The sequence below is a fragment of the Staurois parvus genome, unplaced genomic scaffold (assembly GCF_062004578.1).
Source record: "Staurois parvus isolate SC_StPar_1 unplaced genomic scaffold, SC_StPar_1.0 ptg000147l, whole genome shotgun sequence".
In the NCBI taxonomy this organism is placed as follows: Eukaryota; Metazoa; Chordata; class Amphibia; order Anura; family Ranidae; genus Staurois; species Staurois parvus.
The window spans coordinates 8045700-8071249 of NW_028317943.1; the positions used below are offsets into that span (position 1 = coordinate 8045700).

At 40.2% G+C, this 25550-nt stretch overlaps 1 protein-coding gene across 1 annotated transcript; it reads right to left on the minus strand.

Moving 5' to 3' along the window:
• Positions 1 to 418: 418 nt before the first annotated feature.
• DBX2 (developing brain homeobox 2) lies at positions 419 to 17735 on the minus strand. Its single transcript, XM_089674011.1, has 4 exons — positions 17262 to 17735; positions 12110 to 12205; positions 6389 to 6576; positions 419 to 3312 (listed from the first exon to the last, which is right to left on the minus strand). The coding sequence occupies exons 1-4, from the start codon at positions 17587 to 17589 to the stop codon at positions 3037 to 3039; spliced, it is 888 nt and encodes a 295-aa protein (XP_089530137.1). The 5' UTR covers positions 17590 to 17735; the 3' UTR covers positions 419 to 3036.
• Between the last annotated feature and the right edge of the window lie 7815 nt (positions 17736 to 25550).

Consider the following 25550-nt stretch of genomic DNA (forward strand, 5'->3'; position numbering starts at 1 on the left):
TCAAGTGTGCAGGCTAGGCTGCCTGGCATTTTATCTGCCCCCATTGTCTGGGGAATTCCAGCCTGGGATCTCTCAGAGTGTGGATCCATCTTCCTTCATTCACTGCAACTGTCACCCGTCCACTGCCATCCACAGATTTAGTCCATCTGTGACGCTGATTTTGTCTTTAATATTGGTGCTGGTGGCATCTTATGGCACTTATTTTTGCAAATTAAAATAAATTTAGCAGTTTCATGTTTTGTTAATTTAATATTTTCTACTGTTTTTTAGAAATGTTTTTTACTTTTTTTGGGGGGGTGGGGTAAGCTGGTCTTCCCTAGGGCACAAAATAGTCTAGCACCAGCCCTGTATGCAATCATACATTATTATTTAAAATCCTGTCTGAACATAACAAGCTTCAACAGACACTTTCAGTTGATATTTTTCCAGAAATCAAATTTTTTAATAGTCACATATACATGAGGCTAGTAACTAAAATAAATATTTAATGTGTTAGTAAACCCACAACAGTAAAATCAGTCTGTATATGCAGTAAAGCATGCTTGACATATTCACTGTGGAACCTAAGGTGTTAATCCTCTGCATTGGGTAAAAATGCTGTTTGATCCTGATTTTTCTGATCCTCCCCTTCTTCCAGTGCCCCACTCTTATCTCCTGAAAAGACATATCATGTGTAGACACTCTGCACATGTTCTGTTTAGTGTATTGCTAGAAAGTTTTATTTTTCCTTGAGAGAGTGCAGGTGATCAGCACAGGGCCAATCAGCACTGTCCAGACAGAGGTCAGGGGTTCTGCATCCTCTTAGTGGAGAATGAAAACTCCACCTACAAGCTTTAACCGGTGCTCTGCTGGTCACTGATAGAAGTCACAAGACTGCTCTAACTGCTGATGAGAAATGGTATTCAGCAGTTTATATTTACTAAAATAATTGCACTTCTATGTTCTGTGTACTGTGGGAGACCAGAAATAGTGAATGCAGGGTCCTGGGTTTAGCAACACTTTAAATCCTTTTCAGTACATGTTAGTGTGATCTGACTATAAAATATTTGCTGCCCTGGTGTTATTTTTATCAGTGTTCTTTAAAAAAAAACAAGCTATACTTGAACTCTGCAGCAACAGAGAATCTGAAGTTGGGTATCTTATTTACCTGAAAGGGCTGGCAGTCTGGCAAATCCCTACTGCCTTTGATAATAAAGGGGCATGAGCTATAATTGCAGTGCTTTCATTGTAAAATTTGAAGATGAATTTCTCAACAATTTCATTGGTTATAGAGGGGCTGGTAGATACGGAGTAGTCCTGAACTTAGTAGGAATAAGGATTGGTTTTGGGAAAGTAGGTATTTGAAAACCTGGTTCAGAACCTAGGTCTGATCACAATGAGGGAATCATTGTTTAAAAAGATATTTTCAGTCTGCTGCCTTCACTTTTTTCAGGTGACTCTGACACATGTGGGTTATTTACTAAATCTGGTGTAGCTGTGCATAAAAACCAATCAGCTTTCAGGTTTTATTGCCAAAGCTTAACTGAACAAGCTGAAGTTAAAGGCTGATTGGCTACTATGCACAGCTACACCAGATTCTGAGTGAACCAGTTTTAAAATCTTCCCCCCTTTGGTTTCATTATAGCCCCAAATTTTCCTCAGATTAACCCACAAATGGTTATATAAGCCCTGAGGAAGGTTAAAAAGCTATGTCCTGAAGCTACAAAAAAAAATTCTTGTTCAGTAAACATTAAATGAGATTCCAAGCATGATGGGTTTTTTTCACTATGCACTCTAAATCACATATTCAGAATATAGCTACACTAGGGAATGGAGACTTGTTTTAAAATGCTTTGTGTGCTCGTTCAAAATGAAGTGGGAGTGGGTAAAAAAAGGTACCCTGTAAAAAAAGGTACCCGCTCTCCCCAAAAGGTGCCAAATATGGCAGTGGAGGGGGGAGGAGGCAAATAAGCGGAGCTTTCACTTTTGAGTGGAATTCTGCTTTAATGGTCATAGTATGAGCTCAGCTGCAGCCTAAGCTTGACTTTATGAACTTACCGTAATGCTAAATAAGGACATTTTTCCAATGATTGAATGTGATTTGTGAAGCTAGGCTCCTGAAGTAACCAAATTAAAGAAGAACTCCTGGCAAACATTACAAAAAAATTATTTTATCACTTATGCAGCCAATTAAAAATGATTGCATAGAAAAAAAGTATAGATAATTGTCTGTACCTTGTACAGCACGATTCAGACTTGGAGCGGAAGGGCCATGACTTATTGTATTGTGCAAAAAACTCAGGAGATTCATAAAGAGTGTCTACAGGATGCATTCCTATTCCAGCGTGCCTCCACATGACAAATGTCATTGTAGGGATCAAATTCATGTACCTCCTAGAATCAGGTGCCTTCATTTGGGGTCAAGCACCATGTGTGGAGAAGCAATAAGGCTGGAGAGTTCATTCGGACAAGCATCTGTCTGTCTCTGTAGACCACGTTTTAGTTGTTCTTAATTACCTCCAGTTTCCTTATGTATGAACTAGAAGTAATTCTGTTTGTTGCTTTTTTAACTGGAGAACGCATCAAAAGCAGATCACTGTGAAAGCAGCCTTATGCAACACAATTCCAGAAAGTTCCCATAGGTGCTTCTAAATGGACCTGTTTTCTTTTGACCACATCATTTTATACGTCCTTTATGTTTGTGAGAAATAGTAAAGAGCTCTCCATAACTGGCATTGACCCTGAGGTATCAGCTATCTTAACAATTGCTGTTCCCAGAACATCAGATTACTAGCAACAAGATTATTTTAAAAAATGGCACGGCCTTATCTATTACAACAATTTCTGGATTGCAAACAAATGCCTTGGACAGGTAGGCACTTTCCTTATAAGCATTATGAAACTTTATTTTCAATTTTGACTGGAGTGTATCTTTAATGTACTTGTTCAAAACTTCTAAAAGTATTACTGCTCTTCAAACTGAAATTATGTTGTATTTTTAAGGATAAAGTATGTTTCAATATATACACTGTTCCATTAAAAATCCTTCAAGTCTTGTCAGTGTAGTTTGCCTTGATGACACTTTAAGTCTCTAAGAGATTGTTCTGTGCAATCAAGCTTGAGTCGTTCTGCTAATTGTACTGCCTTGCTTGATATTTTCTCCTTATTCCTGTTGTTGTGTGGCACTTCAGACGAATCACTGTCACTTGAACACACGCGGTCGGCCTGAGATTTCTCTTCTAAATGTCCATCATTTACACATCTGTTTGAAAGAACTTCTTTTTCCTTGGAATTTCTCCATTTCATTCTTCTGTTCTGGAACCAGATTTTAACCTGTTGATGTAAAGTGAGTTGTAATAAACATACGATCAGAAGAACTTTAGCTTTTCAGCAGAGCATACATTTCATTTTTATTAACTGTTTAATTCTGTAAGATATTCATTGGAAAGATGACATACACAGCTTGCCGGTAAAAAAAAAAAACAAAAAAAGATATATTTTTTCTTTCATTGAATTATTAGGAAGAGTGAACAAATAGAAAGATACAATATTTTGAAGCTAACTTCCTTAGTAATGCTCATAGTTTAAATTGAACCAAGCTAAATCACACAATGTATATGCAAATATGTATTTTCTCTGCATGCAGCATTATAGATTATAGTGATAAGTCAACAATCTAAATCTAAACTGACCTGATTTTGCTGTTATTATTACTTCCGGCACCGCTGACAATTTCAGCTCTCATACAATGCATACACTGAAGGCTATGTGGGTTGCTCCAACTTCATCAACTCCATTCATAAAACATCTTGTATTCTATTCACTGAATACAAGATGTTCTGTGGTTAGAGAAGGAAAAAGGATGATCAGATGAACATAACATTCTCCCCTCCTCAAATGACAAAATGCCTTGTATTCAATGAAAAGGAGATTTATGAAGGGAGTGGGAAGACTGTAAGGGCTCATGTACACGGGGCGTTTGGAAAACTCTTCTGAACGATGGAAACTGACTGCTAGAAAACGTAGGTTAAAAAACGGCAGTTTATCCGCGATTGCATACCACGTTTATGTGCATTTTCGTTTAGAAGCGTTTTTAAAAGATAACCTCAGGAGACCTTTCCAAATGCCCAGAATGCACTGAAAAATTGTAAAAAATTAACTATGTCAGACATTTGGAGAAGAATAGAGAGAGCAGAAGCAGAGAGAGCAGTATTTGTTGAGATTACCTATCTTTTCTGGTTGTATTCACTATGGATCCCATCATGAGCATAATGTAGCACGTTCTACCATTTTTTCCTTCATGCGAAACCTGGAAATGACTGCGCTGTTGTACTAGGGCCATTTGAATACATGGAAAACGCTTTGCATGCATTTCTGATGATGATAAAAGGCTCTGGGCAGCATCTGGACACAGAATAGTTAAAAAACGCTTATAAACGCAAACACTTATAAACACATTTACAAGCGTTTACAAGCGTTTGGCATTTGAAACACCAGTAAAATCTACTCCTGAACGCAAGTTTAGTGCATTCAAAAAAACGACTGTAAACTCAACTGCCTGTAAACGACTGTAAACGACTATGTGTACATGGACACATAGGAAAACATGAAGGAGAGTTCAGGGGCTGCTGAAAAAAAAACGCTGAACAGCTCCTGAACATCAGTTTAGGAGCTGCAGTGTACATGAGTCGTAAGCAACACACATAGCCTTTACCGTATGAACTGTATGAAGATATAATTGTAAATCTCAGGAACTGTAGTTTGATGCTTACTATACTGTTGGGGCTGAATGATGGCTTTTATAATATAGCAGCCATCCACATATGGGACACACCTCATTAGAGGTGATTTGACACCTAGCAAATATCTATAAATATTTTTTTCCCAGAGTTCAGTGGGACTGCACTGTAAAGGGGCACTGTAATAATTACAGTGCCCCTTTACAGTGCCGTCCCCTTTATATCACAGTACCCCTTTACATTACAGTGCAGATGACCGACTCCATGAATATCCTGTCACCAACCGCCACCGCTACTGTCTGCCCCCACTCCCACCTCACCCTGGCCCCTGGAAAAAAATGGTAGTTGTCATTATTTGTAATTTGGTTTTAAAAAAAAAGGGTTGCTCAGTCTACGATTCCCTGGCCCATTTTTTTGTCCCAGTCTGGTCCTGGAATGGAGGCTGAAGGAAACCCTATTATCACTAATAAAGAGCTGACCAAATCGGAGCAGCCCACAAGAGTTCAAGCAAGACCATGCATGCTATCAAACACTGAATGTCTAGGTATGTAGAGTATTTCAGAGTTTCCAGATTGGCAGTTAATCCTTCATTTCTCCTGTGTGTTGGCTACTGTGACTTGTGCACCTTGGGATGCTATAACAGTGTTCCTTTCAGGTAGAGAATACTGCATTCACCAAATACATGCATATGTAACCTACAAAATTATCCGCAATGCCCAACTGAAATCACAGAAATATATATGCAGTCAGATAAAAACTGCCATTGATTTACTAAGGAAGTAAAGACTATTCCCTTAGGAAAGTATATGTTCTCAGAGCTTAGGGAATACGGAGAAGCTGTGTTCACTTCAATCAAGCAATTATGTGGTATCAAAAATCCTGTTTTTTTTTTTTTTTTAAAGCAGAAATTAACCACAGATTTTGATACATGGGAGTACTGGACTATAAAAAGGTCAGAAAGGTAACGAGACTTCAATTGGACTTTAACAATATTTACAGCATACTTTAGAAATTGACATTTTACTTTAAAGTGCATGTATAGCTTTTTTCTTTTTTTTTTCATTTGAAAAGAGTAGGGGATGGTTATAATCCCTTTCAGAGTATTTTTGTAGTCTGCCTCATTTAGGCGGTTTATCTTAATTTCTAGTCCTAGAGATACAACAAGAAAGGAAAGAAAATCTCTACAAAGTGAGGAGAATTATCCTATTAGATAGCTGTCATTTTAGAATTCCTATTACTTTCTCAGTAACAGTGGTAATTAGGACAAACAGAGAAGCAAGTCTACCTAGCAAGGAAAGAGAAAACAATAAAAACTTCTATTGGTCTGGATACAAGGCACCGGATATTGGATATACAGTAGCATTCTAATATGTTTTAACTGCATCTGATTGTTGAAGCTCAATGGTCAAGAGATCAATAGGCAGTTTTGAGTTCTATTTACTTTATTATTTTTGCTGTGTTATACTCTTTGGGTCTATCATTACTTTCCTCCTCCTAACAATAAAAACCCAACCTGAAATCTAACTCTTAAATCTTTCATCCGAAAAAAGTTTTGATTACATATACACTTTAACAAACATGCATTAATTATGTGGCTAAAAGGATAAGGTCACAAATCACACAGAGTTTAGCAGATCAGCCATTTTAGATTCTGCTAGGGTTAACTTTACCTGTGATTCCTTAAGAGCAAGATTAACAGCAAGCTTCTTTCGGTCAGTTTTGCTGATATACTTTTGCTTTTGGAACATCTTCTCAAGTGCTTTCCTTTGATCATCTGAAAAAACTGCACGTCTCAAAATCACACGCCTTGCCTTGTTGTTTGAATCTTTTGGTAACAGAGAAAGTTCGCTTTCATTTCCTTTAAAAGAAAATGTCTCATTAGATGAATATAGCATGTTTGATAATGTGAAAACCTAAATTATTTACTAAACTGAATTCATTGCTTCTATGTAAACCAGACAAAAAACAGTCAACAACTTTCTACAAGATGGAAACATCAGTGGTATAGCACCAGTGAAGCCTTCCTTCTTGTCTCTCAGGTAAGTATCCACTTACACAATCGTATTTTTTAGCTGTTTGTAACGGGGGAATTCTTCCCACTAACCACTTGTGAAATGGGGCATTCTTCCCACCGACCACCAGTGAGAATTCTTCCCACTGTCTTCCAATGTAAGGGGTATTCTTCCTCATTCAATCATAGAAGTAGAGGGGCCCTTCTCCTCTAGCCACTAACATAAGAGAGTCTGTCTGCATTTATTTTATGGCAATTATTATTAAAATTGTGTTATATAAAGCAAGGGTTGTTAATGATCTGCCCTGGGTGTTAAATACTGTATATTGTACCACATTCTTAATTATTCATTTATTATATCAGCAGCTTACTGAACTCACAGAGGTTCCCTGAGACCTGAAAATTATGTCAAGGGTTCCTCCAGAGTAAAAAGGTTAAGCAATTCTATACAGGAGGATGTATGAACACGTTACGAGTTTAAAAGAAGGGAATATGCAGCAGGTAGTCAAAGTCAAGACTTCTTCCAGCTTGGATTACATTGTAATTTCTACAACTTCTATAAACACATTGGGGAAGATTTACTAAAACTGGTGCACACAGAATCTGGTACAGCTCTGCATTGCAACAAATCATCTTCTAGGGTTTATTGTCAAGCTCAATTGAACAAGCTGATGTTAGAAGCTGATTGGTCATCATTTCAAAACGTATTGAGGCCACAACATCATTATGACCAGTGCAGTGAGAAAGTGCTTCTGCACTCTACCTTCACCTGGAGTTGAAATGAGTTCTTACTTGCACATCCCCACCAACAATGACTGGGATGGTGTACCATGCAAAATTGACAGTCCCTGTCTGTTGGCCCTAGGGTTACAATTTTTTTTGGTCCATGGAAAATAGCATAGGAACAAGATGTAGTAGTCATTGTATTTGGTTTGACAACCAAGTCCCACAGTGTGTGGAATACAGCAAGCAGAACCAGGATCCACAGAACCAGAACACAAACACCACCACCACCACCAGAGAACATGAGGTGTGACTCTCTCTCGCCCCTATCAGCCTGGTCCTGAGCACAATGGCAGATAACTAGCATTTTCAGAAAGAGCTCATCAGGATAGCCTCTGTATGTCTATGACATGTAGGTTTTCTTTTAGCATAGAGGTGTCCAATCTGCAGCTCTTGGTTTGCATGAGGCCAAAAACAGCTATGAATGCAGTGGGGAATGTAAAAATGCATTTACACTTAACGAACACATGCGGCCAAAGAAAAATTTACAGTGTCTCTTTACTGGACTTTAAGTTTTATCTTCGCAAAAACTAAGTTTTATTTTCCCAAAGAAAAATCTCCCACTCTTCACACTCATGCCTTATTCATGTCATCAGTTTTCGGCAGCACCTATAATTGTGAACCACTATGTGGTCACAACATGTTAAGGATGAAGCGCACAAAGAGAAAAATTAGAACCAATATATCTGATGAGCACCTTGAGAATTCAGTGAGTATTGCTCAACTACATCCATCGTACCAGATATCGATGTGTTAATTTATCAAAAACAGTGATAAATATTGCACTAGTTTTATGTTGCCCTCTTTTACTTTTGTAATAAAAAATAATACAAAAATTGACGTTTTATTACTCAGATAGGTACATTATCTATATCAGTGATTGTTAACTTGTGCTCTATCAGATTTATTCTGCTCATCAGATATCCTTATTGTTAGTGTATTTTATGCGTGACTCAAGACAATTCCTCTTCTTCCAACGTGGCCCAGGAAAGTCAAAAGGTTGGATACACCTGTGCATGTTTCTAAAGATCCTTAATTAGTTACATTGTGCCTCATCTCACTGTGATAATGTATAACTGAATGTCATGTGTTTTCATTTGTCGGATAGATGTAAATCAGCAAAATATGAGAAAGTTGTTTACAAAATATAAAGGTTCACAGTACAGCAACATCCAACAACAGAGGCATAACTAGAACCTTCAGGGCCCTGATGCAACAGACCATGGTCCTGGGGCCCTTGCCACTGGTCCCGGGGCCCTACTCACTGATCCTGAGGACCTTTACTATGGTCCTGCAGCAGGACCCTTTCAGATGTGCTGCAGCAGGCCCGCTTCCTGCATGGTTGCCAACCTTTCAAAACATTTTCAGAGACATCTTTATTTTGCTATGTGTTCAGCCAGCCATTGTAGGTGGAGAACATATTTTAATTAGGGGCAGGTCATTTAAAATGGGCATGGTTCGTCAAGAGGCACCTAATGCCATACTCCATTGCACATCTCCACATCCCTCAAAATGCCTCGGTACCCTTCAGGGCGCCTCCATACCCCCCCACACACACACTCATCTTTGTACCTCCCAGATATCCTCTGTACCCCAAGCATACCTCCCAGCAAAGTTCTGTACCACTTGAACATCACTGCACCCCCTACACACACCTCTGTACCTCCCAGCATCCTCTGTATCCCCCAGCACACCTCCATACTCCCGGCATACCTCTGCATCCCCTTGCACACCTCTGCACCTCCTAGAATCCTCTGTATACCCCAGTATGCCTCCATACCTAGCAAGCTTTTGTACCCCCCCAGTACACCTCTGAAACCCCCAGCACACCTCCATACCCCCCCCCCCCCCCCACACACACACACACACACACACATCTCTGCACCTCCCAGAATCCTCTGTATTCCCCAGTATGCCTCCATACCTAGCAAGCTTTTGTACCCCCCCAGTACACCTCTGAAACCCCCAGCACACCTCCATACCCCCCCCCCCCACACACACACACACACACATCTCTGCACCTCCCAGAATCCTCTGTATTTCCCAGCACACCTCCGTATGCCCCAACATGTGTTCATAACCCTAAGCATGTCTCTGCAGCCCCCCCCAAGCACACCTCCATACCCCCAGCACATCTATGTTCTCTGCTGCATATCTCTGCACTCCCAAACCTCAGTACCCCCCACACCTCAGTACCCCTCATACACCTCTGTACATCCCAGCATCCTCTGTATCCTTCCAGCACACCTTTGTACACCCCAGCAAGCCTTCATTCCCAGTGGCATGCTTCTGTACCCCCCAGCACATCTATGTACTCCAGCACACATCTTTACACCCCTAACACACCTCTGTACCAACTTGCTCATCTCTGCACCCTCAAACCTCCCCCAGCACATCTCTGCAACCTAGAGGAGCAGTGGTCACCCCATGGACACTTACCACTGCTACACATATTGATCGGCAGCTCTGTATTGCCCCATCTCCCTCTGCCCCTCCAGGCAGCAGTTCACGCTATACAGTGGAGAAGGGAAGGGAGGGCAGGCACCGGCTTTAGTGCACAAGTGAGTTGCTGTGCTTGTGCACTGAAACTGATACCTGTTCAGGTCAGAGGCCCTTCCCCTCTCCACTGTATAGCATGAACTTCTGGCTGGAGGGACAGAGGGAGATGCTGGGCACTACAGGGTGCCGATGAATATGTGCAGCAGTTGTGAGTGGTGAGGATCAGAGGGAGATGACGGGCACTACAGGGATGCTGATCAGACTCTTCCTCCCAATTTCACTGCATAGCAGGCATCGTGGACACAATTGGCTGGTATGTATGCTTCCTGCCATCTTGGCCCCCCTCACGGTGGCAATATGCCAGGACCCAGTCGCAAGTGCGACCATTGTTGCCCCGATTAAATGTTTTGGAGAAATGTCACATATTTTAAAAAAAAATAATTTTATTTTAGTAGACATGTCAGTCATCTAAAAACCAGTACCACAGTCAACATTTGTTGAGCACTCTACAGCTGTAATAAATGCCTCTATAATTTGAACAACAATATTGATTGACTTTGTAGAAGACCACCTTGAAGGGGTGAGGAAAAGGTTTAGTCATGGTTTTCATTTTTGCATTGTCCTTCAATACCTCCTTGTTAAATGGACAATTAATAGGACACTGAGAAATGTCCATTGGTCTGGGTTAATAAACAGTCCTGGCAGTTGATAATGGGACCTATGTATTCAGCCAGTTTCTCTATATACTCATCTCATGCTTCTAATCCCTTTTCAGGTAGGAGACCTTATAGGGAAAGATGAGCTTAAAGAAGTCTATAAAAGTCATTTTCATTCACTGCTTTATTTTTCAGTCAAGTATTTAAATGGGGTTCAGGGCTTCCATTGAAATGTGACACAGGATAAAAGATTGCATATAGATCTCTGCTTTATGGCAGTACAAAGGGGCAAATGACCCTTGGTAAGGCCTTTTCAGTATAAAATGGTTTCTAAAGTTCATCTGCACAGTGAAAAATTGTGGTTAAGTCGCGTGTGGATGAGTAAAGAGAAAGTGCCGATTGGTCACGGTCCTGTCATCCATTCTAATGCAACCCAGGCCCAGTGAGAGGCTCTGTGGGAAAGTGTCAGCCCCTTGAGAGACGGCCATAAGCCTGCAGGTCATTAAACTATTTACTGCCTCACTTGTCACAAATCATTCACTTTAACTACCCTTCAAAATATAGTAATGCCAGTAATAATAAAATATATTGTCTGCACACGGTAGAAAAAAAACGAACAAAGTATTGTGATTAATATTGCAGTACAAGAATCAACTTGAGTTTAAATGCAAAGATTGATACAGTAAATTAGAACAAAAAAATGCTAAACATTATAAATAATATGTATTATCCTATTGTATTTTGCCTATATGTGTGTCTGAACTATTTTATCTATTGTAAACAGGGGCAATTTTATTTCCTGGCATGTTTGTTTTAATGCTATTTTTTAAGTTGTTCAGTAGTGGTCTACTGTTCCCACAAGGCATGTCAGATCTGAACATTTCCCACAGGGCACAGTCTGTATAATTCAGCAATAAACACCATTTATAAATATTATTTTATACTTTTTGTCCAGGTATTTTCTAGAAAGAACATATTTCAAATTGTTCATTAATACAGATTTGTGTTTAAGATTTTATCTTTTTCAATTATCATAATTTTGATTTTATATATACAGTATACTGTATGTTAAAGGTAGTTATAGTACATTACATATTTTTCACAAATAAAAAATATTTCCTTTAACTTTTTAGTTTAACTTTATATATTCTTGCATCTTTAGCTGTGTTTATTGTGAATAGGAAAGTTCCATATATCTTTGCAGCAAGGAAGCTATTAGCTTTTTCTTTTGCCGGTTCATTTCCATTGGAGTATTTTCAATTGTTCTCAGCTCTCATATAGGATAAATCTTCGGAAGAGACCCTGAATGAGACTGCTGTGATTTTTCTTAGGAATTAGACCCTCTCCATTGCATCACCAATTAGCTTTCTTGGACCCATTAAATCCTGCTGCTTTGGTTTACAAAATAACTGAAGCATTACTGATGAAGCATAAAGACTTACTTGAAAAAGCAGTGGGGGAGGCAGGATGCTGACAGGACCCACCGCAGCATGCCGGGTAGAAGGGCAATGACTGCAGAAAAAAGTATTTGGAAACACCTGCAAAAAGTGTAGAAACAGGACATGGTAATTAATGGTAATTTCCCCAGTAAAATATTTTAGAACTAAAGAAAAGTTCAGTATGTATATAGATTTTTTGGCAAGATCTCTTGTTGCAATTTCTATCAAATAAATTCACAAAGTACTGCATTTGCTATCTTGCCAAGGTGTCATTAAATTAAAACCACAGAAAGATTAGGAGTATATACTGTAATGAATAAAGCATGAATATTCGTATATATTAAAGTTATGTAAAAGTAATTAACAAAGTGAATAGGACCTCTAACCCAGTTGTGTGCAGGAAAAAAATCGCCTTTTTTTATTCCTTGCACACATTATCCAAGAATTATTGAAGAATATAAAGGTTCACTTTACTTAGCAAATGACCCCTAAAAATATTTCTTATTTCTGGTTCATCATACTTATGTTTACTGGATTAAGTGTTAGCTGTGCAAATTTCACATGAAAATGATGGCAGGCCTTCACATTACAAGTTGTTAGTAAAGTCAGTTGATTTAGCAGATAAGATCTGAAATGAAATGTGTCTATAGTCAGGAGGAAAAGATGACCACTGTAAGAATGGATATTTTCTACAAAAAATATAGTGTTATCTTTAAGGAAAGGTAAAGGCTACCATATATATCAGGAGGAGGTCAGACATACAGGTTGAATCTGACCATCCTCAAGCACTTATGTCCATTACCAGGTTCCTAAAGACAAACATTTACTGGAGTATTTAGGTGGGTAGGGGGTAGCTGTACTGTAAACACCTGTAGTGTCACCTCTCTAGGAGGGAAATATTTGAACCAACATGCCTGGTCACCTCTCCATCCAGAAAAGCCTTAACTATAGGTGTCTGCTGGGGAACTCTAGAAATGAGATGATACCATGATATCAAGTGCCCCTTTCAGCCACAGTGTAAATTGATTGTGCTCAGAAAGGCAGGAAGGAAAATGACTAGTCACCAGTAATTCCTGTGGGCTTCCTGCAGCTGATATTTCCCACTTTACTTACCTGCCATTCCTTCATTTGCACAGTGTCTATGTATAGATGAGTTCTTCTTGGTGGAGGCAGGGCTTTGCTTGTTTGTGTCAGAGTCTTCAGCAATGATAACAGTGAGCCACATAATCATGACATCACTAACTTTCACTTCAAATCCCCCCAAAACTAGCAGTCCAAGGCAGCAGTGCCTTAGATCTCACGCTGCAGGTAAACTGCTTTGAGCTTCTGTTATTAAGAGGGCCTAGACACCCCTAAATACCTGGAAGTGCACTTCCATTCAAGACAAAGGGTACATTTTTAATAGGTACAATTTATATTTTTAAATATTTCATTTAACATAGCAAACCTTCACTATCTGAAATGAAGCACCATTGTGTAATACATGCTTTGCTGTGTCCTACCACAAAACAACAGTGTTAATCTGGCCAAAGGGATTATTATTATTATTATTATTTATTTATTTGTTTTTGTGTGTGTGTGTGTGTGTGTGTGTGTGTGTGTGTGTGTGTCACATTATAGGGTTGATTTAATCACATGGTAGAAAAAGAGAGTTCACCTACAAGGTAATAGGTGCAGACATAGGGGTTTCCACCAGCTTTCTTCCTCATTGACACTGTACACCAGGACCAAAAGAGGATTGAATTTCCACAGTGGGGATATATATATATACCACAATAAAAAAAAAATAATAGGTGCAGACATAGGGGTTGATTTACTAACACTGGATTTAACATTTTTTGCCTGTATCCTGTTAGGAATATTTCTCTTAATTTCCTGTCTTGGAAATGCAACAGGAATTAAGGATAATCTCCTCAACCCAAAGGGAATTCTCATTGTAGACACCTGTCACTGGAACATTTGTCCCCACTGGAAGATTTGCCTCTTATCTATTGACAAATAAAATATAGGTTTCCACCAGCTTTCTTCCTCATTGACACTGTACACCAGGACCAAAAGAGGAGTGAATTTCCACGGGGGGATATATATATACCACAATAAAAAAAAAATAATAGGTGCAGACATAGGGGTTGATTTACTAACACTGGAGAGAGCAAAATCTGGTGCAGCTGTGCATGGTAGCCAATCAGCTTCTGACGTCAGCTTGTTCAATTAAGCTTTGCAAATACAACCTGGAACTGCACTACATTTTGTACTCTCCAGTTTTAGTAAACCAACCCCTATGTCTGCACCTATTACCTTGTAGGTGTGCTCTCTTTTTCTACAATGTGAGTATTGTAGAATAAACTTACCTGTGGCAGAAATTTACCTTGAAAAGTTACATGGGCACTGATAAATAATCTTCACTGATATCTGTTGTTTAAATTTCTGAAATTTTTACAGAAAGGATTCTGTCAGCTGCATAAAAGCTATATAGAACTGGACACCTCTGGACCCATTCTTCTACTGTCCCCAACTCATCTTCTGATAGTACAGAGCTCTAGGGGTCACTCTGCACATGCTCAATTTAGTGCGTATTAATAGAATGCTTTTTATTTCTTTGTGAAGGTTCATGTGACCAGAACTGGGCCGATTAGTGCTGTCCAGACAGGGGTCAGGGGTTATGCAGCATCATAGGATAGTCAGAACAGAATGAAAACTCCTCCTACAAGCTTTAACCAGTGCTCAGTCAGACACTGATGTAAGTCACAAAACTGACATATACTGCTGATGAGAAAAGGTATTTAGCGGTTTGTATTTACTAAAATAATTGCATTTCCATGTTCTATGTAGTGTGGGAGACCAGATATAGTGAATGCAGGGTCCTGGGTTTAGTAACACTTTAAGGTTTATGTCTAGTCAGTTTTGTAGTTTTGAAAAAAGAAGGAAGAGGATAAGACCCTTGTCAGTTTTTTTTTTTGCCTGTATCCTGTTAGGAATATTTCTCTTAAGTTCCTGTCTTGGAAATGCAACAGGAATGAAGGATAATCTCCTCAACCCAAAGGGAATTCTCATTGTAGACAGCTGTCACTGGAACATTTGTCCCCACTGGAAGATTTGCCCCTTATCTATTGACAAAAAAAATATAGGTTTCCACCAGCTTTCTTCCTCATTGACACTGTACACCAGGACCAAAAGAGGAATGAATTTCCACAGTGGGGATATATATATACCACAATAAAAACTGGGCAGAGGGTCCAACCCTTGGCCCAACTCTATTCAAAACTGCAAAAATATTGCCAATACATACACTTTAAACCAAATCTAAATGCAAAAACTTTTATAGACTGAAGTTTACTACGCCTGCAATGTAGTGGAGGCATTGGTTTTCTTTTTTAAACTTTTCCCTTTATTTCACCTAGGGATGCTTCCAATAGTTTTTCATTGTCACTGAAAGAAAGAATGTGTGTTAGAACTACAGAACACCTCCTCCCTTCCTGTTCTCTATAACATGGGGGGCTGTAGTCCAAAGAGATATCTGGGAAGAATGCCAACTGATTAAAATGCAACAGAGTGTGCAGGATCAACTCACAGGATTTCTGGCAGGATCAACAGGCAAATTTTGCTCTGATCAAACAGATAAAACTAAACATTTTCAATTATATATTTAACAGACCTAAAGGAGCAAATAGTGGAAGACCAATGTTAGGGTTTGCATACACTTTAAATCAATGCCACTTTGTAGTGAATGGTCTAGTAGAATTACTGTATATATTTAGGCTTTTCACAATGTTGACTTTTTTACTACAATTAAATATTAATCAATGATCTGACAAACTCAGCAAAAAAATGTTATGTTGAGGAATTACTACGTAGCGGATCTTCCACGTTTTCTTTTATAGGTGACAGATTAACAATGCCAAGATTATAGCAAATTCATAAACTTTCATTCAAAATGCTGATGTTGTTGAAAAACTCTAATAAATGAATAATGCAAACGCACAACATGCTAAATTAATTTCTATTTTACACAAGTTCTGTATTATGTTTTATGTGTATAAGAATGTCTGTAAGCATACAATCATTCTTTTTAGACCAGATGGTATGTGCCAGATGTCGCATTGGCTTGTTTCAGGAAAAACGTTAAATCATTGTCCCATTAATTAATCATATTATTGTTTAATTATGTGTGAATTATGTGAACACTTCTGATTTATAAACATATTGAATCTTGAATTCAATGCACTGTATTGAATATTATTATGTACAGTGTGTAGAATAAATGTCTAAAGAGCATACTTCTTTATATGAAATATCTTGTAAGAACAGCATACTGTAGAACATATATTTCTCATTATCCAGATAGTATATAGTAATATACAAATGATGTGGTGCCATTGTGTTTCTATATATATTAATAAAGTGAATCTGTCATTAGTAATTACAGAATTGGTTTGAAATGCAGGAGAATTGACAAATTTGAGAACTGCAATATTTTACATTCCAAAGAATGTATGCATGCAGATTTGTCAGATCTGTACAGAATCATACAATTCATGAATCCTGATTGGCTGGATTTCTAAACTGTACAGTCCTTCACAAATTAGACAGATTGAAAAGTAATGAATCTGTTTGTGAGCTTTTTTTTCTATTGGATTACTACCACTACTTCTATATTACGATGATGATAGTGATTATGATTATTATTAGTAGTAGTATTAGTACAAATGTATCTAGAAACATGGCAATAAGCCTAGGACCCTGGGGTACTTGCTTATGAGAAATAAGTAATAAAAATAATATTTAAATAATACACTCTTGAATTCTTGCATGCAATGAGACAGATTCAGCTAACACTTTCTATTATAGGCCAACACAGGATTTAAAAACAAAAAAAAACAAGCTTTCTCAGGTGCAAAACTAGGTAATTGTCAAATAGATGTTTTCCAGAAGGCTGTAAATTTTCTGAGTAAATAATTTGTTTCGAATCATGGATCCAGTGGCAGGCCAGTATGGGTGCTTGACAATTGTTGCAAGAATGAGCAGTAATTAGATTATTATTCTAACATAAAATATGCCCTAGTATGTCTAAGGATCTCTGGTTTCTAAATAAAGCTGTACTATTTATATATAAAGCTGTACTATTTATATATACTTGTAAATATCAGAAACTTACCTGAATTAGGGTGGTAGAGGGCTTCGATATGTGGATAATGAGCAGGCAGTCCATCTGATGGTTTAACGAGGTGAAAAGCCCAAGATGTAGGATGTGTACCCCCTGATGGGCTAATTTGTTCTGCTGCAGGACACAGAGGAACTGAAGAAATGCTGTTGGCCACTGGAACATACTTTGTAGCCGGTTGTGCTACATCTCTCAGCAGGTTATCTATTAGAAAACTTCTTCCTAGACCCCCATAAACATAAGGAGTTGCTGTATGGTGGACTGATGCTGAATATTCCATAAAGTTCCAGTTCATAGAATGAGGTGGCAAAACTCCAGACATAATCTTAAAAAAGAATTAGACTTTATAAAGTTATCTTCAGTTTTCCAGCTTCTTTTCTCAGTAGAGCAGCTGTGCTTTGGCTGCTTCAGCAAACCAGAAGATGTTACTGAGTAGTTTTTGTACTTAGAGGTGCAGCTATACAAACTCTCCAGCTAGATAAGACAAGCAGCTTTTCTGGGAGAAGGTGTGTCCAACTCATTCATTATGTCAAATGGCTATGACAAGAACAACAATCAAGTGCTGCACAGCAATACCGACCTCTGAAATGCACTTTCCACAGAGTGCTTGCTTTTGTGTGAGAATGTATTTACTACCACTGAAAATATTCAACTAGTGGGATGATTAACTAAAGTAGCGTTCATGTCAGCTCAGTGAGCTAGTGTTAACTTCAAATGACCAACTAATTCAGAAGATTTTTTTAATTCCAAATATTTTGTGAATGTTTTGAAATGTGAACAGGTTTTCTGAGCTGGCATAGAACATAGACACTATTACAAAACCTATGTACTCAAGAGGTCAGGTATATACATGATCAGTCTAAATATCGAATGGTACAGTAGGTGTATTGTAACACTAAGAGCCAGAATAGCAACAAAAAATTCCAATGAAATGCATGTCTAACAAATTATGCACTGATTTGCATGTTCATGAGGGAAATAAGCATTTGAACTCCTATCATTCAGCAGGATTTCTGGATACCAGGTGTCTTTCATACAGGTAACAAGCTGAGATTAGAAGCAGTCTCTTAAAGGGAGTGCTGTTAATCTCATTTTGTTACCTGTATAAAAGACACCTGTCCAGAGGAGCAATCAAACAATCAGATTCCAAACTCTACACCATGCCAAAGACCAAAGAGCTGTCCAAGGATGTCAGGAACAAGATTGTAGACCTACACAAGGCTGGACTGGGCTACCAAACTATCGCCTAGCAGCTTGGTGAGAAGGTGACAACAGGTGCAATCATTCGCAAATGGAAGAAACACAAAACAACTGTCAGTCTCTCTAGGTCTGGTTGACCATGCAAGATCTCACCTCTGGAGTGTCAATGATCATGAGAACAGTGAGGAATCATCCCAGAACTACACTTGAGGATCTTGTCAATGATCTCCAGGCAGCTGGGACCACAGTCACCAAGAAAACAATTGGTAACACACTACGCCAACAAGGATTGAAATCCTGCAGTGCCCGCAAAGTCCCTCTGCTCAAGAAAGCACATGTTCAGGCCCATCTTAAGTTTGCCATTGAACATCTGAATGATGCAGAGGAGGACTGGTTGAAAGTGTTATGGTCAGATGAGACCAAAATTGAGCTTTTTGGTTACAACTCAACTCGCTGTGTTTGGAGGAGGAGGAATGCTGCCTATGACCCCAAGAACACCATCCCAACTGTCAAAAATGGTGGTGGAAACATTCTGCTTTGGGGGTGTTTTTCTGCTAAGGGGACAGGACAACTGCACCGCATCAAAAGGACGATGGATGGGGCAGTGCACTGTCAAATCTTGGGTAAGAACCTACTTCCCTCAGCCAGGACATTGAAAATGGATCGTGGATGGGTGTTCCAGCATGACAATGATGGAAAAAATCACGGCCAAGGCAACAAAGGAGGGGCTCAAGAAGAAGCACATTAAGGTCCTGGAGTAGCCTAGCCAGTCCCCAGACCTTAATCTAACTGAAAATCTGTGGAGGGAGCTGAAAGTTTGAGTTGCCAAACGTTAGCCACCAAACCTTACTTGAAGACTTGGAGAGGATTTGCCAAGAGGAGTGGGCCAAAATCCCTCCTGACATGTGTGAAAACCTGGTGGCCAAATACAGGAAACGTCTGACCTCTGTGATTGCCAACAAGAGATTTGCCACCAAATCCTCAGTCATATTTTTGTGAAGGGGACCAAATACTTATTTCCCTCATGAACATGCAAATCAGTGCATAATTTGTTAGACGTGCATTTCTTTTGAATTTTTTGTTGCTATTCTGTCTCTCAGTTTTACAATACACCAACCATTCAATTTTTAGACTGATCATTTCTTTGTGAGTGGGCAAACATTCAAAATCAGCAGGGGATCAAATACATATTTCCTTCACTGTATGCTGTCAGTGTTCGGATGATAACAGTCCAGTGTGTGGATATACTGGAAAAGGCAATGGCAAAAAAAATTAGAAATAAAATAAAAAATTGGAATTGATATTTCTCATAGAGCAAATAAAATAACCCTATCACAAGGTGCAAGATTTACTTCCTGTGATCAGGAAGTGATCTGGGGGTATGCTGTCATCTGTCAAATTGTACTATAGATACCGAGTAAAGATAGAGGTTCCACTTATGCACTTAGTAGGTACCTTAAAACAATTTTTATACCCCAAAAAACTATTTACTATTTTAAGCTAAGAATATTCAGGTTTCTAACAAGAATAAGTGCACAATATTCAAAAGAGAAGTGCTGGATATAGGTGGATGCAGCCTCGCTCCAATGCAATGAGAACTGAGTGATCAAAGACCAGTTCTCAGTCTTCAGGGAGCAGTGAGCGGCAGCGACTGTCAGTCTCTGTCTACCCCTACAGCGCTCACTGGAGATCTGGCTGTGATAGTGGCGGGAACAGCTGGCTCAGTCATCTGGTTGGATCCTGACATTAAAGTCAGGATCTCTCCAGAGTCTGGACTGGCTGAGTGATATCTGCTGACAGCAGGCTTTAGCACTTTGCTCTGCATCCCTGTCATCCCCAGGAGAAGCAGTGCCAAAAAAGATTTAAGATTAAAAAAAAATTATAAATTGTATTGATTAACAATAATTATATTAAAGGATCAGTCCACTTAGAAAAAAATTCTAGTTATAGATGGAGTCTGGTGGACCAAGCCAGCTGCTGGCTTTTTTGTACTTCAACAAGACCTCTCTATGTTCCTTACTCTTTTCTTGTCCATCTGGAGGTTTTGGGTGAATTTGCCCACCTTTGTATGTTCCATCTCTTCCTGTTGCATTTCTTTTAATATAAAATAAAAAATCACAACAGAAAAAGTGGGAGTGGGAGCCCATAATGACTACAGCAGGTGCACAAATGTGGGAAGTCGGATATCTCACCAATAGAGCTCCCAACATATCTTTGAAATGGTTATTTGTTTCAACTCTCCAATATCTACCAACTGCTAAAATATCAGTTTGGAGTGGCCTTTTTTTAACAATAGCTACCTTAGGCTAAATCATGTAGAAATGTTAGACTTTAGTCTTCATTTAGTACAACTGGTATCAAGCTTTTTGTATATAGCATAAAACAAAAACTTTTCCACTGACCAAAATGAAATGTCATTAAAAATTGCTTTTTAACCTTTGATTCCAGGCTTTTTCTCTGCTTTTTCTCTAGGTCTGAAATACAGCAATTTCTATTTCTGAAAAGAAAGCATCAGCTGCCCTCAACAAGCAAAATAAAAAAAAATGCGTAAGTGAAATGGTAATTATAAAGGGACATTTAAGCGAGATTTATGAAGGCTTTCTCGGGGAGGCTGCTTAACATGCATAAACAGTTGTGAGCAGTATACAACCATGTCCCTGGACGGTGAAACAGGACCCACATGCTGTGCATGGAAATTGCCCTTAACAACATTGTCTATTGTCTCACTGATGGAAAGCCAAAGGTTACTTGTAATCCAATTTCAGGTTCTCATCATTTATAAAAGTGGCACTTCTGCATAGAACTGCTATGTCTGACAAATTTGGGATTTTGTCTGCGTTGAACTGAGGTGTTATGTGTTAGTCAATAGTTTAGGTTGTATGCAAGCATTCCTAAACAATGGAATGCAGGCAAAGTTTAAGGACAAGCGCATTTAAGATTCATAGTGGAAAGCAAGTAATAATGTATTCAGAGCTTTGCAATCAATTCTGGCCCATAGCTTCTTAGTAAAAGCTAAGAAATGCAGCCTGATTCTAAAATGTTTTTGATGTTTCTCAACAGTCTAGCCTTTGGTGATATTATTAATGCCTACACACTGGAACTATGAAGTCTTTTGGTAAAGTTTTACTGCAAGGCATGTGGGAGGTTTTAAACAAAAAAAATGGCCAAAAATGGACATTAATGAGTTTTGGTGTACTTAAGGTTGTTTAGGTTTGAAGAAAACAGTTACACCCAAAGTCATTGTTTAAATTCATTTCAAGGTTCCACTACACGGAGATGTGTAAAGCAAGCAGCCGACAACAAAACCACAATGCTTATTTGGCTAAAAAAAAAAAATATGAAAGACCACTTTTAATCATATTTCAAGTTCTCAGTGTTTTTTGGCTGATGAGAAGTATGTGCACTTACTGTATACGTCAGCTTTGCACGATATGTATAAGGAGCCAACTGAATAAACCCACAAACTACATTTGCAGCCAGTCACAGGATAGGAGATAGTAGCAGCGAACAGGGAGTGACTATGCCAAAGACCATGCCCATTCTATATGTGGCTTTATACCCTTGGCCTGTAGTTGTCACCAATTACATATTACATGTGTAGTGCTGTATATCACTGGGACCTGGAAATTACATGTATATAAGTGGGAACTATGCTGGTTTTCATAGCGGGCCATTCCCTTTAGGTGGAATAAAACTTTTTACCACATCGCCCAACAGCAGCTGGGGTCAAGGACTTCTCTTTGATTAAACCTGCTAACATCAGGAAGAAATGTGCTGTACTATACTCCGTTGCCTGTAACAACCACGGTGGACCATTGTTTTCACCAGCATCACCCAGTTGCCCAACTTTGGCTAAGTCGAATTGCTATGTCTCTACACGTGCTACTTATGCCAGCTTATGCAATCAAGCTTGGCTGAGGAAGGGTTAACCCAAGCACAGGAACAGTCCTGCAAAACAGTGCTGATGGGGCCAGCATCTCTGGGGGAATGGCGGGGCTGTACCCTTAAGTCTGCCCAGTACATCCAGCACAGAGAAAGCATGAGAGAGAGGAGCAAGATGGAAGACAGTGTATGAGCTTACCCCATGTTTTTGTTGCCTGAAATCCAGGAGATGACTGATGTACCCCGGCTGCAGGAAGCCTACTGCCCTGGTCAGTATATGGATCAAGTATGGGCACTGTGGGGAACCTCTGATGAGGCTGAAACTCAGTGATCTGGCACTTATTAACTACAGTGTGGATCTGCAGTCAGGCTCGAGTATGGAGCAGCCGATGAGAAAGTCCCTGAAAGCCTGAAAGAATTGGGAAGTTGATGCTGAGAGCGGGGTTGAGTCCCAGGACAGAGATTCCCAAAGATAGATGACACGTACAGCAGAGCATGGAAGCCTGCCACCACTTACAGTTTGTACGGAGGCACTGCTGAAGGGTTGGTGCCCACTGGTGCTGTCCAGCAGGAACCAGTAAGTGTCCTGGAGAAGTGCCTGTACACCTTGTCAGCCCCACTTGGAAGGGGCCAGAGTGTGAAGACAGCTTGTCTTCAGGTGAGCCAGTGGGGAGTGGCAGTAATGGAGAAGTAGATTGTTGGTCACCCAGACTGCAGGCAGAGTTTGGGCCCCTGGAGGCAGGCTGTGATAAGTGGTCCCCAAACAGTGAGTCAGAAAAAGAGTGGGATTGGGGAGACACTCAGGAAGAATCACTGAGGGGACCATTACAAAGATTTCCTACACCAGAACCAGCTGAGAGAGTAGAGAAAGTGGAGCAGTTGTTTTGTGCTGAAGGATTCCAACTGAACCCAGCCTATGTCCAGCAATGGGTCTAGTCGGGGCCATCGGGTGCATAGGCCAGGACCAAGTCCAAAATGTTGCCTACAAGCATTGGATTGTTCATTCTCCACAATCCTGTGTTCTCCCTGGACAAGGCAGGTCGCGGGTATTCCCAAAATGTTTTCAGCAGGAGATTCAGAAGAAGTGTGCACTAGAGTGGGGACTGGAGTATCCCTATGTCCCTTAGAGCATATTATTGAGGCCTCCCATTCACAGCGGAAAGCAGACATGGTTTGGGACTTTATATATATCCCCAAGCCACTGCGGGATCTCTTAATCAGGAGGCTTGGGCCCAATTCCAAGACATTACATGGGAATAGAGCCTGGGGAGGAACATTTACAAGGGCCGTGTGGTGGTGGTCAAGGCCAGGCGGCCGAATCGGACCAATTCGGTTGCCACTTTTTCCCCTTCAATATTTCACGTGGGATGCCCTTGTTCCTGGAATCAAAGGCTGTTGTTAAGCCCATGAGGACATTGCCTCTTTTTATGGAGGGGGTGGAAGTAGCATCCTCTGGTGTACATCGTTTGTAGTGTAGTTAGAGGTTTGTTAGAAGCCTGGGTGTGAGTCAGCAGGTTTACTTTAGGTCAGACTGGAGGGCTCTGCAGGTCAGGCCTCTGGTACCTCCCCCTGGTTCTAGAAGCTTGGAGAAGTTTCTAGAAGCCAGTGAGTGGAGACCAGATGGTGCTGATTTGAATATTTATCGGAATCTGGTCAATCCCCAGGCAGGAGGCCGGGCACGGTGGCCTAATCGGCCCATAAATATGAAAGAGCCTGGCCAACAGGAGAGTCAGGTGGAAAATGGAGTACTGAAATATGCTGATGTTTTGGCTCTGAGGGGACCCTAGAGAGGGGGGTCCTGCCTCCAGGCAAGAGGTTGGAAAAATGGGAGAAGGAAGTTGACAGAGGGAGCTCCACTGCCATGTGGAAGGAAAGCCTGCTAGGAAGGAAACTAGCTCAGCGAAAGGCCTGAAAGAAGTTTACCCAAAGCTACAGGACACAAGAACATTATGAGTACCTCTACACCCCCTGGACCTACAAGAAAGAGGGCTGTTATGTTCTCCCTGGGACAGTGCTAAAAGTCTGTTCTAGAATCTCTTGCTCTGGGATACTCTTCAAGACAGCCAAGTGGATGGGCAGTTTCTCGCTGGGGTCTGAAGAGGTTCATATAAAGAGGGGACCAAATGCTCCTTACAGAGACTATTTTACTGTAATGGTACTGCAGGAACAGTTAAAGGGCAAACATTTTTAAACCTACTACAGGACAATTGTATGGTACAGTTCATAGAGGCCCCAACTTGGAATGATGCTCTGCTGGACCTGGTAATCTCAAACCATGCAGAGCTTATTACGAATGTCCATATAAAAGAACATCTGGGTAGCAATGACCATAACAAGATTTAATTTATTGTTAGCTGTAAACAACAAGCACACACGGGAAAAATAAAACCGCTAAATTTTAAGACAGCTAATTTTCCAAGGCTGAGAGCTGCTCTCCAAGACTTCGACTGGGAGGGAATATTGGCATCAATGAACACAACACAGAAATGGGAGTTCTTCAAAAAAACTGTATGTGAACACACTGCAAAATATATTCCCATGGGCAACAAGTTTAATAGGCTAAAAATCAAACCTATGTGGCTTACGGCCAAAGTTAAAAAAGCTATAGATAATAAGAAAAGAGCTTTTGTTAAATATAAAAATGAAGGAATGCTATCATCGTTTAAACAATACAAAGAATATAACAGAATATGCAAAAAGGAAATAAAGGCAGCAAAAATTGAAAAAGAACTACAGATTGCAAAAGATAGCAGGACAAACCCCCAAAATTCTTCAAATATATAGCCCCCCCTGGCGGAGCCCTGACAACCTGCGGCCTACGAAGCCATGGTCTTTCCTGCCGGCCGCCGCGACCACCGAGATGCCGCCACCGCACCGCTCCTGCGGACAACCACCACCCCCACTGAGGCACCCACAACCGGTACCCAGTGGGAAGGGAAGCCCACTGGCACAGGTAAGGAGAGCCCCTGCCTCCTGTTCCTGCTCCCTCCTGTCCTACCTACACCTCAAGGGGAAGCCCGACACCAAGAGGGAACCACAGAGATCACAGCCCCACTGTGGCAGCCACCACCCCCATCGGTACCCAGAGGGAAGAGAAGGGAAGGCACCTAGGACCACCTAAGGCACCCGCACAGCAGCACCACCATCCAAGCAGCTGCGCCCACACGGCGACACCACCACTCAGGCAGCACCACTACTCAG

Coding starts and splice junctions, on each gene's coding strand:
- DBX2 (XM_089674011.1), bottom strand. CDS start 17,589: ATGTCTGGAGTTTTGCCACCTCATTCTATGAACTGGAACTTTATGGAA. Junction 12,206..17,261: donor CCTCTACCACCCTAATTCAG/GTAAGTTTCTGA, acceptor CACTTTTTGCAG/GTGTTTCCAAATACTTTTTT. Junction 3,313..6,388: donor TTGCTCTTAAGGAATCACAG/GTAAAGTTAACC, acceptor TTACATCAACAG/GTTAAAATCTGGTTCCAGAA.